Source organism: Varanus komodoensis, unplaced genomic scaffold, assembly GCF_004798865.1.
Source record: "Varanus komodoensis strain SLA01 unplaced genomic scaffold, ASM479886v1 scaffold1, whole genome shotgun sequence".
Lineage (NCBI taxonomy): Eukaryota > Metazoa > Chordata > Lepidosauria > Squamata > Varanidae > Varanus > Varanus komodoensis.
This window is the reverse complement of record NW_025335268.1, coordinates 3,516,262-3,531,669: the sequence shown is the minus strand read 5'-3', so window position 1 is coordinate 3,531,669 and position 15,408 is coordinate 3,516,262. Positions and strand designations below refer to the sequence as shown.

General features: G+C 39.5%; 1 protein-coding gene across 2 annotated transcripts in view; it reads left to right on the top strand.

Annotated features, from left to right (window-relative positions):
- The window catches only part of GPATCH2 (G-patch domain containing 2), a 134,602-nt gene extending 119,413 nt beyond the window's left edge, over positions 1-15,189 (top strand). For both annotated transcript variants that reach the window (XM_044426858.1, XM_044426781.1), the window contains exon 10: positions 13,782-15,189. In XM_044426858.1, the coding sequence (XP_044282793.1) occupies positions 13,782-13,951 (170 nt within the window). In that variant the 3' untranslated portion in view covers positions 13,952-15,189. The remainder of the gene's footprint in view (positions 1-13,781) is intronic.
- The last annotated feature ends 219 nt before the right edge of the window (positions 15,190-15,408 follow it).

The window sequence follows — 15,408 nt, the reverse complement described above, 5'->3', positions numbered from 1 at the left end:
GAATGTCAGCTTCACAGTAAAAGCCCATTTCTATTGCCACATTCATAAATGTCCACTGATGACAAATGTTTTTTCCTATCTTTGTATGCAGCATGTTGAACAATCTTATTTATGCATGTTTGGAGGACAGATAGTGTGATGGAGCTAACAAACTGTTGAAATTGGGTGTTTGTGTATGTGCAGATCCTCTGTTCAGCACCTGTGCCACTATGTACCTTCAGATGTGTTACAAGGCTGTAGCTTACTGTAGCTAGAAGTGTTATTGGTTAAACATTTATTAATTGTGACAAGAACACCCAATTTATTTCAGCGCTCTGGCTTATTTACTGCTCTTTCACCTTTGTATTTTGTATTGAAAAAGTAAAATGAATATTGATAGAGTTAGCTATTGATTTCTAAATTTATAGCCTGTTCTCAGCCTTGAGACAAAGTCACATACCAATAGTGCTGTATGTATTAGTAACAAAGGATGTAGATTTACTCTTACAGCAATGAGAAACTGTTGAAGCAAGAAACTTTTAGCAGTGGAGAGCATTTTATAGTTTGAAAAATGTCATCTGTAAAGGTGAACTAAAGCAGTGAAGAAAATAAGATGAATTCTATCAGAAAATTCCAGTCAACAGCTGAAGTAATAGGGTCCTAATCTGTATTTTTTTTCTTGAAACGGGAAACATTTGACTTTATAGTCTATGATAAAGCTCCTTTTTAACACTGCAGCAACAAACCAGTGAGGGTACCAACTGAAACAAAAGATGGTACTCCTCATATATTGCCTACAGTTTACATACAACCTTCTAAAATGACAAAGAATAGTTGGAATGCATTTTTCCTCTTAGGGCAGCCATGAATTTGTTTCAGGAAATAAATACCTAAAGGAATTGATGACTAGTGAAGCAATATCGTATCTGACATGGGAGCATGTCATTCTGAATGCCTTTGTCGACTCGCTAACCACCTGAACAGTAATACTATTCAGTATGGATCCTTAAGAGGCTTTATTGCAAAAACAGAGTGCCCTTGAGTTTCTGTGAATGTGTGCACATTCACCAAACAAGTTTTGTGCTTTCATTTTTGAGACCATTCTGCTTAGAATGTGTCTGGGAAAGCTGGACAAAACAGTCTGGTCCCATTGTTAAGCAAGGTACAAGAGCAAAATAATCACACCAGATGAACCCACAGGGTTCTTCTCTGTTTTCTTATGGGGAAAGTTGCTTATGGACACAACATAGGGCTAGATGTATAAACTAGTGTGGTGTATAAAAGCCCGGGTCTGTATGCATGGAAGTAGCTCAAAACCATGTGCCTCGCCTAATATAATGCCTCCCCCTGCCTGCATCTAGAACAGAGATTTTGTTCCCATCTTCTCCCCTAATCAACCTCAAAGAAAATGTCAAAATGCCACTAACAACTTTGGAAATAGAGAAATTAATGTTCAGGAACTGAGGACCATTTCATACATAGGATAATCACTGGTAGACTTGTATGTGGTTTCATTATTTTCCTATACTATGCTCTCTAGGGCATACAGAACATATGAAGCAGCAGCCAAGTTATATAGCAGTAAGAGTCAAATATTCAAGAAAAGCTTTCTGGCATTTTTAAAAAACCCAAATGAGTGAGATAGTTCCCAGCTAAAATTCAGCAAATTCAGTAGACAGTTAGCAGTTAAGCTTTGTTCAAAATATATGCTTTGCTGTTTTGTCTGATTTCATACACTACATGCCACATTTCAGGCTGATACTCTTTGGCATGACTTGTATTATCAACTCAATGTTTTTGTAAGAATGTATTTTAATGAAAAATATGACAGATTCTCAATTATGGAGTGCGGTATCAAGTATTGCTCTAAGGTCAGCCTGATTCTCTTTAACAAGGTAATCAAAAGGCTAAATGTTTTCATTCCATTTAAAAATTGCTAGCAAAACTATTTTGCTGATGTCTAATGTGGCAGTGATTAAAAATCATTTTGTTTAGTGCCACAATGATGATTTGAAAATGCTATGATTATATTATACCAGCAGAGGTTACCCAGGCCTGACTTGTGGTGAAGGTCAGCTTTCTGATCTGTTACAGAAGAAAGACAGATTTGGGTTAGCTAGATAAGTTGAAGTAAACTTATAACACATTGGGCATGAGAGGTTGCTTCCAGCTCTGTTTATGATTTATAATTCAGCTGTTTTAAAACAGCCTTCCATGTGGTTTGTGTTAAGCAAAAGTTTCTGTTGGCATTGTATGAGCAGCCTAATTAAAGATTCTGCCAAAGAGATGAACCAGTAAAAATGTCTGTAACTTCAATTACTGAATAAAGTGTAGTCCCATAAGCCCCCATAGGCAGTGTGGTACAAGCAGTTCCTGAGTTGCAGACACCCAAGTTACGAACAACACATACTTGTGAACAAACTGCTATAAAGCCTATTAATTAAAAAATACTGAAGAATTTTCTGAGCCCCCTTTCCAAAATTAGGTCCCTGGGCTACTCACCAAGCCAGTATTGAAATTTGGGGGGAAATCAGAAATGGTCTTGAATGTGGCTTGTGAATCTGCTTACAAAAGAAAAGGGAGAAAGCCCAATGGATACACAAAAGTGTCCTCTACTGAATCAGGCCTGTGGCTATTTAGCATGGTACTCTTCCTCTCCAGTAATTCAGGTAGAATTTGTTCCTGGCCTTACTACCTGATAGTCTTTTAGCTGAGGGATCTTCTGCACGCAAAACATATTCTCTGCCATTGAATATTCTCTAGCAAGGCCCTCCTAGAATACATGCAGACCCTTGCTTGTATTTAACCTGTAAACCTTATCTGTCGGTTTCCCATTAAAAACACTGGTCTGCTAAAAAAAAGCACAAAAAAGCATATAAACAGTGGAATAGCCACTTCTATAAACAATGGAATAGCCAAAATGTGGAATGCATCCTGTTCTGCACCATTTCAGTGGAATGCTGGGCATGTATGCAGAAATCTGAAGTGTAGATCCTTCATTTTACTTCACTGTGAAGATGAAGGCCTTTTCACCTTCTTCCTGCCCCCCATACTTCAAAATTTGCCTTCTGCCATGTTTAGCCTAGCAGTAAATGCTGGCACAAATCCTACTTAATGTATTAGGACTTTTACATCCAGCACACCTCATAACAAGCAGTTACATAGTACATAGTTTCAGAGTTTGAAGGCCTGAGGGAAGACTATCTGATAAACATGGAAAGCTTTTGGGTCCTCAGCTGCCCAGTAGGGGAGAGGACTAGAGCAGTACTCTTCCAGAGCTTTATATTGTCTTTACCCGGAAGCTTGATTCTTCAGGAGTGGACTAAAAAAGGTTTACTTTTTTTCAGTCCTCAGACTGATTTCCCAAAAGTTGGTTTTGACAAGAGAGAGTACTATTGATGATAGCATAGTCTATGGATTGGCTGAAATGCACGTGGGTTTGGGTAGAACAGGGGTCTCAAACTTGTGGCCCGTGGGACAATATTTTGTGGCCCCCACTTGATATCAAAGTTTAGTGATAGTGCGGCCCGCACATTTTTCTCACACGCACCTGCATGAGTCGTTACCCTGGGCGCAATGTCCCCTCTAAGAATTTGATCACAGGTTTGCAGATTTCAAGACACACAGAGCCACTTTTCAAATTTTTGCTGACCCCTTCTCCTTTGATGTGGAAGATGCCCCCCCTGTGCTTCAAATGGAACTAATTGACCTGCAGTGCAATTCTAAATTCAAAGCCAAGTTCAGGGAGGTGAGTGGAAAAGCAGACAAGCTTGGACAATTTTTGAGAGAATTGCCCCTTACCTTCCCTGAGCTTTCCAGGATGTTCAAGCGGACCATGTGCCTTTTTGGGAGCATCTATCTGTGTGAGAAGCTCTTCTCCACCATGAACTTTAATAAGTCAAAGTTGAGGTCCAAACTTACCGATGAGCATCTTCAGACCATACTGAGGGTCTCAGTTGCTTCCTCCCTCAAGCCAAATGTGGCTCAGCTGTGTAAGAGGAAGTGCTGTCAGGTCTCTGGCAGCAAGGAGTAGGAGGAAGTAAGAGAAGCCTATGTTCTGAAGAACCGTTCATGTTCTGAATTATTATTAGTAAAGATTGAGAAGATTGGATCAGTTGTACTTTTTTTGGAATACTTGAAATCCTTTTTTTGTGGAATACTTGATGCGGCCCAGCCTCACCCAGACTCTACTTCCAGCGGCCCCCAGGTAAGTTGAGTTTGAGACCCCTGGGGTAGAATGTGCCCATTCCACACCTCTTGAGGCATACTTTCCAACAAGGGAGGTCCACTTGTAGATTAATAGATTATCCTTCTGGGCACAAGCACAGTGGGTGTATGTACATGAGTTTCTGCGTGCATTAGACTTTTGTCATAGTTAACTGGATGACTTAAAGTTTTTGAAAACAGTAATGATTTTGTTTAAAAGCTCACGTACAGCTTAATAGAAAATAGCTGAAAGTGATCCTGCTATCTGTATAAACATTCAATTAAAAGAAAATACTTTTTCACACTGATTTACTTGCTCTATGGGATCCTTTAGGAAAAATGGTGGAGTAAAACAGCTTACAGTTTTGAGAGCAAGACTGAGGTAGCACAGCTTTCCTGCATTGAGATCAAAGCCTGCTATTTTAGATCTTTTCATTTTGCTGGCTGGTTTAGCTGCTACAAATAGAGAACTGGAAGGAATACTCTGAATATTAAAAGCTTTCAGAGAACAGGAGGAAAGGTGTACCTGGTTATAAAGCAAAGCAGCATGTATCTCCCCCTTTTCCATTGGCTGTTTATCCAACATCAATACAACACTTTAGGAGCCAAATTACTAAACAAGCTGCCAATTAGGCTTGCAGTCAGCTGGATAGATTAGTGGCTAAGAGAGGCAGATACAAGATTTTCATCTCTTGAGCCAATTACTCAAGTGAATTACCATCCACAGTGCTCCTTAGGAATTTAAGGCAGAAAGACAAGCTCTGTTGCAATAGGCATAAGTGAGATCCAGGGTAGGGGTCAGGGTTATCAGGCCAGGTAGTGCAAAAATTGCCCAAGCAAAAAGAGATCCTTCTAGGAAAGGACTTAAAGGATTTAGGGCTGCCCAGGAGTGCTAGAACAGAAAATAATAGTTGTGGGGTGTCATGCTGAAGCAAACTTGTTAAATTCACATGTGTTAATCTTATAAAAGGAAAGTGAGAACCTAGACAACTAGCCTTAGAATTCTTTCCTTTTTTCAGCTAAAAAATCCCTTCAGCATTGAATGCTGCTCTCATATGAAAATATTATTCAACTTTGTTGCACTCTTGCATGTACACATTAGTAAAATACTGAACAATGAATATTATATGATAAATCTCAAATTATTCAATTAGAAGTATTCAAAGACTGCTGAGAATTGAAGATCACATCAGTTACAAAATTAAGAGCACTGTTTTGTAGACAGGCTTTCCAGTATAAATTATTCAGTTTTTCTACTGTGTGTTTCCTTATTATTTTAGATTTCTAAATCACAGGGTTTGACGGTACTAATACCAATCCAAACATTTAGTGCTATAGTATTTAGGCTGCAGTCCTATGGATAGGTTCCCTAGAGTAAGTCTCATTCAGAGCAATGAGGCTTTGTTGTTGTTAGTCGCGAAGTCGTGTCCGACCCATCGCAACCCCATGGACAACATTCCTCCAGGTCTTCCTGTCCTCCACCATTCCCCCAGAGTCCACCTCACACCAGCTGCTTCAGTGACTCCATCTAGCCACCTCATTCTCTGCCGCCCCCTTCTTCTCTTGCCATCTATTCTTCCCTGCATTAGGATCTTCTCCAGGAATCCTTCCTTCTCATTAGGTGGCCAAAGTATTTGAGTTTCATCTTCAGTATCTGGCCTTCTAAAGAGCAGTCAGGGTTGATCTCCTCTAGGACTGACCAGTCTGATCGCCTTGTGGTCCAAGGGACTCGCAGGAGTCTCCTCCAGCACCGCAATTCAAAGGCCTCAATCTTTCGACGCTCAGCCTTCCTTATGGTCTAGCTTTCACAGCCATACATTGCAACTGGGAAAACCATAGCCTTGACTATACGCACTTTTGTTGGCAGGGTAATGTCTCTGCTTTTTAGTATGCTGTCTAGATTTGCCATAGCTTTCCTCCCCAGGAGCAAGCGTCTTTTAATTTCTTGGCTGCAGTCCCCATCTGTGGTGATCTTGGAGGCCAGGAAAATAAAATCTGTCACTACCTCCATTTCTTCCCCATCTATTTGCCAGGAAGTGAGAGGACCGGATGCCATGATCTTAGTTTTCTTAATACTGAGTTTCAAGCCAACTTTTGCACTCTCCTGCTTCACCTGCATCATGAGGCTCTTTCATTCCTCTTCACTTTCTGCCATGAGAGTGGTATCATCTGCATATCTGAGGTTGTTTATATTTCTCCCAGCAGTCTTAATTCCAACTGGTGATTCATCAAGCCCCACCTTTCCCATGATGAGCTCTGCATATAAGTTAAATAGGCAGGGCGGCAGTATACAGCCTTGCCGTACTCCTTTCTCAATTTTGCCAATCAATGGTTCTGTGTCCAGTTCTCACTGTTGCTTCTTGACCTGCATATAGGTTTCTCAGGAGACAAATAAGATGGTCTGGTATTCCCATCTCTTTGAGAACTTGCCACAATTTGTTGTGATCCACACAATCAAAGGCTTTAGCATAGTCAATGAAGCAGAAGTAGATGTTTTTCTGGAACTCCCTAGCTTTCTCCATGATCCAGCGTATGTTGGCAGTCTGATCTCTAGTTCCTCTCCCTCTTCAAAATCCTGCCTGTACTTCTGGTAGTTCTCAGTCCACATACTGCTGGAGCCTAGCTTGTAGGATTTTGAGCGTAACTTTGCTAGCATGTGAAATGAGTGCAATGGTGCGGTAGTTTGAACATTCTTTGGCATTGCCCTTCTTTGGGATGGGAATGTAAACTGACCTTTTCCAATCCTGTGGCCACTGTTGAGTTTTCCAAATTTGCTGTCATATTGAGTTTAGCACTTTTACTACATCATCTTTTAAGATTTTGAATAGCTCAGCTGGAATACTGTCACCTCCACTAGCTTTGTTGTTGCTCAGTCTTACTAAGGCCCATTTGACTTCACATTCCAGGATGTCTGGCTTGAGGTCAGTGACCACCCCATCATGGTTATCAGGGACGTTAAGCTCTTTCTTGTATAGTTCTTCTGTGCAATCTTGCCACCTCTTAATCTGTCTGTGTTAGGTCCCTGCCATTTTGGTCCTTTATCATGCCCATCTTTGCATGAAACATTCCCTTCATATCTCCAATTTTCTTAAAGAGATCTCTGCCCCTCCCTAGTCTATTGTTTTCTTCTATTTCTTTGCACTGTTCATTTAAGAAGGCCTTCTTATCTCTTCTAGCTATTCTCTGGAATTCTGCATTCAATTGTTTGTATCTTTCTCTTTCTCCCTTGCCTTTCGCTTCCCTTCTTTCTTCAGCTATTTGTAAAGCTTCCTCAGACAGCCATTTTGCCTTCTTGCATTTCATTTTCTTTGAGATGGTTTTAGTTGCTACCTCTTGTACAATGTCGTGGACCTCCGTCAATAGTTCTTCAGGCACTCTGTCTATCAGATCTAATTCCTTAAATATATTTGTCACCTCTACTGTATATTCGTCAGGGATATGATTTAGGTCATACCTGAGTGGCCTAGTGCTTTTCCCTACTTTCTTCAATTTAAGCCTAAATTTTCCAACAAGAGTCTCATGATCTGAGCCACAGTCAGCTCCTGGTTTAGTTTTTACTGACTGTACAGAGCTTCTCCATCTTTGGCTGCAGAGCACATAGTCAATCTGATTTCTGTGTTGACCGTCTGGTGATGTCCATGTGTAGAGTCGTCTCTTGGGTTGTTGGAAAAGAGTGTTTGCTATGACCATAGTATTCTCCTGACAAAATTCTACCATCCTGTCCCCTGCTTCATTTTGTACTCCAAGGCCAAACTTGCCTGTTATTCCGGTTATCTTTTGGTTTCCTACTTTAGCATTCCAATCCCCCATGATGATAAGGATGTCATTTTTTGTTGTTAATTCTAGAAGGTGTTGTAGGCCTTCATAGAACAGGTCAACTTCAGCCTCTTCAGCACCAGACATTGAGGCATAGACTTGGACTATTGTGATGTTGAATGGTTTGCCTTGGAAAATGAGGCTTACGTATGAACAAATAGAAGTATCACTCCATAGGACAGAACAGATACAGGATCTCTGTACAATCCTAAATAAACTTACAAGGGCACCACTGAATGTCATAGAATTTCCGTCCAAGTAATCATGTGTATGATTTCACTTTTACTGTCTAGTCCTCTACATATCTTCTAAGACATCATTAACCTCACTGAATTCAGTCAGACTTACTCTTAAGTAAGTGTGTATTGGCTGCAATTTAAGTCGCTTAACTAATTAGTCTTAAGGGTTCTTAACTGTTTAACTCATAGGATCACAGAATAGTAGAGATGAAAATACCCAGTGTGGCCATCAGGTCCAGTCCCTGCTGAATGCAGGACTCCCAAGTTAATGCATCAACTTATAAAGGGCTCCTAATTAATTTGGAACAATTCATTTTGAAATGATAATTATTTTCAGATATCATTTTTCATGTGAGTACTTATAAAAATTCTCTCAAACACAAGACAGAATACTCTTCTAATCACATGACCACTTCCACACGCTTATTTTAAAAACACATTTTTCTTCAAAATAATTGTTTTGTTCATATATGAAAGCACAGAATATTGTGCTCTAAGATTTCTTTAAGCAGTAGACAGCCCTTAGAAATCTAGTGCTAAAAATAGAATGGTCAAGTCTAAAGCTTTTCCCCACCAAGCAGCTAAATAAATGAAGACATATGATGTTGCTTCTGAAAGACACTCTAGTCCTGCGGTGGGGAACCAAGTAAGCTCAGGATATTTTGGACTGCAATTCCTGTTAACCACTCATGATGGCAAATATCATGGATTATGAGACTTGTAATCCAAACCATTTGAAAGAGACCAGGCTACCTACCCCTGTTCTAGTCTATGGAGTATCTTTTATATACCCCATAAAAATGGCATTCTTTCTCAATCCCAGGTATTCTAAACTTACTTATTATAGGAATTTTCTAAGCAGAATATTATTGATTTCTTTTAATATACCTGCTGTTCTATAGCTATAGAGTGTTTGCAGCTCACCCAGCGGACCCAACCAAGTTCTTACAGACATGAAAAGGGAAAACATCTTTTTGATCAATGTGTAAACTTGTTCACACATATTGAAAATGAAATGCATTCTTTTAATCGAAACTCTTACTATACTACTCTGTTTTCTTTTGAATTATGTAAAATAAGTTTAAAAACTGCCACAGCAAAACCTGTACATGTAGTATTTGTACGTTAAAGTACAGACAAAGTTTCTGAAGTTCCTTTGTGTTTGTGAGACCCACATTCTCAAGCCATAGTATAACCCTGTTTCTTAAATATTAAGCAAACGTAAAACCTGAACTTCAGCAAGCTATTGTAGCCCAAAATGATTAAGCAGATGTGAAGCCTGCAGCAGCATTAGACCTCTGATCTGATTTTTAGCTTACAGATGGAATTAAATTAATTCATGGCAATCCCTGTAAAATCAAGGGTATGGCACTGAATGCTAGTGCTCTGTTTAACCAGAATGTACCTGTTCCAACAGCTGTTGAGAAAAATTACATGCCTAATTTTCATAGAAATCTACCTTTAATGACTTCATAAATATTATTTTGAAATAAAAATTTAATTGCAAGGTTTGTTTTCTCTCTCTGACTTTTTTTTAAAGAAGTGCCTTGATTTACTATATACAAACTTTATTGCCTTTTTGCTTTTATGGGCATAATATTAAGTCTCTGAAAGATTTGCATACATAAGGATTGTCCCCAGAAATCATGAGAAGTATGCCTCGATAAAAGTACAAGTCTGTATATTTTGCCTAACTATCATAGGGGATTTTGCAACTTTTACTTTGCCAATGAAACTTACTGGTCCAGTGAGAGCTTTTCTCTTATTTGTGCTGTGGGAATCACTCCAGTAAGTTACCCACTCATTTAGCAAATAAGGTACTTTTGGGGGTAACAATCAAATTTTGCCATTTCTAAAAGGTAGAAGGGGTTTTATACCATGGAACCCAGCAGATTATTTGCAGAAAGCATTCACTGCAGCCTCTTAGTTGATGATAACAAAGTATATCCTGCAAAACGGTTGGGAATCTTTTCTGCCTTTCACAAGCTGTTTCCATAACAGCATTTCTTCTGCATGGCAGCAGTTGGCATTAATAACCGCTGTAATTATAGTGTACTCCCCCTAAAGTCCTTTCTTGCTAAAGGTACTGGGTGCTCAGTTCTGAAACAACCCATCAAGACGTTAAAGCAGTATTTTATTGCATAAGCTTACTGCTGTACTAAGGTGAAGATGTTGTTTTAAATAGAGCATATTAGTAAAGTCAACTAGATAGGAAAGAATCTTACAACTCCCAGTATTGTCTAACCAGTCACAGGACTCTTTCTGTCTAAACGTGGATGGGATTACACCTTTAATAAAGTAAAAATAGTTCTGTATCCCTTACTTTGAAGTGGGTGAATACTGAGAAGTTTTCCATGTCATTTCCCATCTAACTCAGGTGGCATAGAAGAGTTGCAAGGAATAAGGTTACAGTAATGGCACTCAAACAGAATGCAGTGCTCAAAATAAGGCAGATAAAATACCTACAATTTGCTAAATCATTTCAAAAAGTCATTGTCAAATTGAGGCTTCAAAGTCTTCCACAATCCATAAAAATTGATTGTATATAGTACATCCTGATATAATACAGAAGCCTGATAGATATATACCTACCCAGTCACCAAAATACGGTGATTAGTGTTCTATGTTGAATTTGCATTCTCCATTTCTCAGCTCTCAATAATTTTTCTTTTCTTTTTTTTTTTTTTTAATTTGAAGATAACGATGGTTAGCAAGATGGACTGATGTTTTTGGCAACCACAGTGCCTGAACTGTATTTTGCAAACCTGTTTCACCCCATATGTTCAAACTGATTTGGTACCAGTGATGACTAGTGGAAAACTCAGTGCAAATACAGTGGTAGCCATAGTTATCTCCAAAGCAAAAAGGAAGGAGAATGCCCACTGAGGAAGACCACATGATTCCTTGAGGCACTTCTGATCTCCAAACATGATTTGGCAATGAGGCCATGGTCTACTGGGCACTTGTGCTAAGAATAGTTCAAGAGAAAGGGAGCATATTTATAATTCAGGAGAGAGAGGACATATTAGAAAAGGAGTTAAAAATAAATTTTCCAGTTTCATAATGTCCATGTATAAATATATCATGAAGCACTTGGAATACTGGATATTATCCAATTTGACACGAGCACAAATATAAATTACATTAGCATCATTCAGTGCAACACTGATAGCACATGCTGGTGTGTTCACCAGAAACCCATTGTGCCAGCGGTGGTATTGACATCGCACTTACACTGGTGCAATGTAATTCACATTGGCCCTAGTGTCAAAACGACTGCATCCTGCTGTGTGCTGTTCTGTTCACCACATCTCTAAAAGGATATTGTAGAGCTGAAAAGGAAGCAGAAAAAGCAACCAAATGATAAAGGACTTGGAACTAGTGTGGTATAGTGGTTAAGAGCATGGGACCGGGACTCAGAAAATTCGGGCTGTAGTCTCCACTCAGCCATGACACTCAGGATTGTTGTGAGATAAGACTGAGAGGAAGTGAAATATGGAAGCTGCCTTGAGTTCCTTGAAAGGCAAAAAAGATGGGATATACATATAATAAATGGAGAAAGATTGCTTTTAAGCGCTTGAGCCTAGAAAAATGGAGAAGTAAGTGGGGACATGACATACATTCATATGTATGGTGCGGAGAAAGTGGACAGGGAGATGTTTTTATTCATCTTTCATAATACTACAACCTGGGATAATCCAATGAGGATAAATAGTGAAAGATTCAGGACAGAGAAAAGGAAGTTCCTTGTACAGTTTATAGTTACACTGTGGAATGTACCACTGCAAAAGGTACTGATGGTCACCAACTTCAACAGCTTTAAAGGAGATTAGACTTTTGTATATTACCTCCAATGTATACCAGTTTCAGGGAAACAGAATAGCAGAATGTAGTTGCACAGGTGTCTTGTCTGCAGACTACCCAAGAGACATCTAGTTTGCCACTGTGGAAAAATAATACTGGATTAGATAGACCATTGGTCTGATCCAGCATCTCTGTTCCAGCTACTTTTAATAGGGTATGCGACAGTAGCTAGATTTTGATCCAATGGAAAGTGTTTTTAACAGTAGATATGTTTCAAATCTGGAAATAATTATCTGACTAGCTATATAATATCCCATTTAAATTGTCTACATTGGGTGGCAGCAGTTTTCTGGAATTTCAGACTGTCTCCCCCAGGTACCAGGGATTGAATCTGGGACCTTTTACTCTACCACTGAGATATCACCCTTCCCTTAGAATCATAGAACAGTAGAGCTGGAAGGGGCCAAGAAGACCATCAGGTTCGACCCCCTGCTGGTGCAGGTCCTCAATTTACACCATCCCACTTATTCTGGAAAGTGTGCACACATTTAAGATGGGGAAGGGACGGACAGGACACTTGTGAAGAAGAAAGCAACACTTAGAATAAACCCTGTTTGGCATATTCCATTTTGTCATCAGATGCTCCTGTAAGGCAAATTATGTTCTGAGAGTAGGTGGCATTACATCTAAGTGAGTTTTCACTAGTTGAAGCTGGGTCTAAAATGAGTGCTAATCCACATTAAAACCCAGAACTCAGTTGGGACTGTGGTAGGAACAACAGTATGAAGACAAGTAAGAAAGCCACTTCTTGACTTGTATATTTATAGGTACTGAGTAGAACAAAATGCATAGGTTTAAACTGATTATTATATCCTATGTTGAGGAGGAAAAATCATTATATTGCATATTAAAGTACTTAAGCATTGGTTAAAAACAAAACTCTTCCAATTACCTGTCAGTCATGGAAAATTGCATACTTTATATTGAGATGCTGGCATCAAAAATAGATACACCACTTTATAAAGCTGCAGGTTTATAAAGTACAGGTTGTACTTCATTCTGTATACAGTGATGGTTTCTGTTAGCATAAAAGACTATCCCTTCTCTGAACATGTATTTTAACTTCATGTATTCATTCTTATATTTGTATCCCAGTGAGTGGAAAAACTACAATAGGTAGCTCCCTCACCTGTTCCATCTCAGATGAAAGACATTTTGTTCCCTAAGACAAAGGATCTCCCTTGCTCCACATATAGAAGCCAACAAGGCTGCCAGATGAAGCATTTCTGGAGTGGTACCAGGTCAGAGTCTTCTGCTATACCTGAGGGCAGCCGGCTGTACCAATAACATTCATTTATATAGTTTGATCTAATTTGTGTGGTCAGTGTAGGGTTTGAGAAGTCAGCTCAACAGTTCCAATTAGGTGAAGGAAACTGAGCTCCTTAGTTTTCATTTGTATAGCACTCATACCCACTGGATCATGTTGGGGTGTTCAGATTTCCAGCACATTGCTAAGCATTTACATAACATAATTTTACTTTGAAATAAGGGGAAAGGTAGCTGATTATGTTCTCAAATCAGAATGCAACTTCAAGGTCAATATTTACAAAGACAGCCTGCTCTATCAACTTATTAGATTAATTAGAAGAATATGGTTTCTGGCTTCAGGAGAGATTATCTTGGTCTTCTACATATGGTTGTACAAATGCTAATGCTACTTGTTTTCTTCAATCTCAGGGTTTGTAGGAGAAAATGCCCAACCAATCTCGGATAGCAACATTGGCAATCGGATGCTCCAAAGTATGGGCTGGACACCTGGTACAGGCCTTGGGCCAGACAGCAAAGGGATAGCCGAACCAATCCGAGCAATCCAGAGGCCAAAGGGACTTGGACTTGGATTTAGCTGACCAAAAGGCACTCCAGCTGCTCTTCAGACATCAAATTGACCAACATTAACTTTTGAAATAACTGAAATAATTCTTTTCAGCTGTTATCAAAATACCCAGTGATTCTTACTGTAACTTTTGAATACTGAAGCTTCAGTGTTTTCTATTAAAGCTGCAAGGGGCTAGCCATTAGGGCAGTTCTGATGTTTGAATCCTAATTCTGTAATGGTGCTAACAATTTAAATTGTACTTTTTTATTTTCTGTGGTCTTAACTGTTTCTATTCTATTGTCAAACATTCCAAGAATTCACCCCCTGCACACCTATCTTAAAGGCTTGCTGACATCAAGTTAATCTTTTTCAGCATTTTCGTATGAAAGGCCATTCTTGCTAGAGTTCATTCTCATGGAGGATTTGCCTTTGGAAAGCTGCTGTATGAGTACCGAAGACAATGATGGTGCTGTTTAGCAATCACGCTCCTGCACTTTTCTCAACCATTCCAGAAGCTCTTGGTGCACTGCACACCACAATAGCATGAAATCAAAGCTGCTTTGCAATGGGATGCACTGTGGGGCAGGTAGGAGGGACAGAGTTCACCTTTTTAAAAGACTATAGTTCTTTCTCTGTGTAGCCTCAGTCTCACCATCTAAACCTACACAGGCTCATTAGACAGACACTTTGCTTCACTTCAGCCTAAAATTTAATTTGATATTTCTCCTGGTGTAAAATACCTATAGACAAAGTAACATAAACCTTCCCTTGCTTCCCAGCATGCAATTTTGCATGAGATACGCATGGCAAATGGCAACTTTCTCTTCTAACAGTTGCAGCATATAATTCCATCCTCCTCTCTCTCTCAGTACATGCTTTCCAAGTACACTTCTAATTGGTCATTGTCTTAGCTGGCATTGTTTTTAAAGCAAAGATTTTAAACCAATTATACCGCCATCTTTTACCTAATCACTGTGAATGTGTATTTTGAGCAGATTTTAAATGGAGCAGTATCATTAAAGCCCCTCAAGTGTAGTTATAATCCAGGAAATATTTCTTCGTGGATGAGTGGTGGCTGCTGGGGCTGGGGAGGGCGGGCGAGGGGACAGGGTGCTTCCAGTGCACATATTCTTAAAAGAAGGCGACAAGGTGAAATGGTAAAGCAGGTATTGCTTTGATAATACCATAACTTAACAGTTAGTGTTTTGGCTTGCCTTTATGTTAACACCTCAGATTCATTAAAAAGGTCTTCTACCAAAGGACTACAGTTTGTTTTAATTTGTATGAACTTGGGTTAATCATACCTGTGTCTCTGGACAGTTTACAAAACAAAGCTTGTGAGGGGATGTCACATGGAGATGGGTAGAGACCTGTTCTCCCCTGCAGAGGAAGGCAGGACGTGCTCCAACGGAGCAAAGCTCAGGGAGCCAAGATTCCATTTGGATGCCAGGAAGCACTTCCTGACAGTCAGGACCCCGAGGGTGTGGA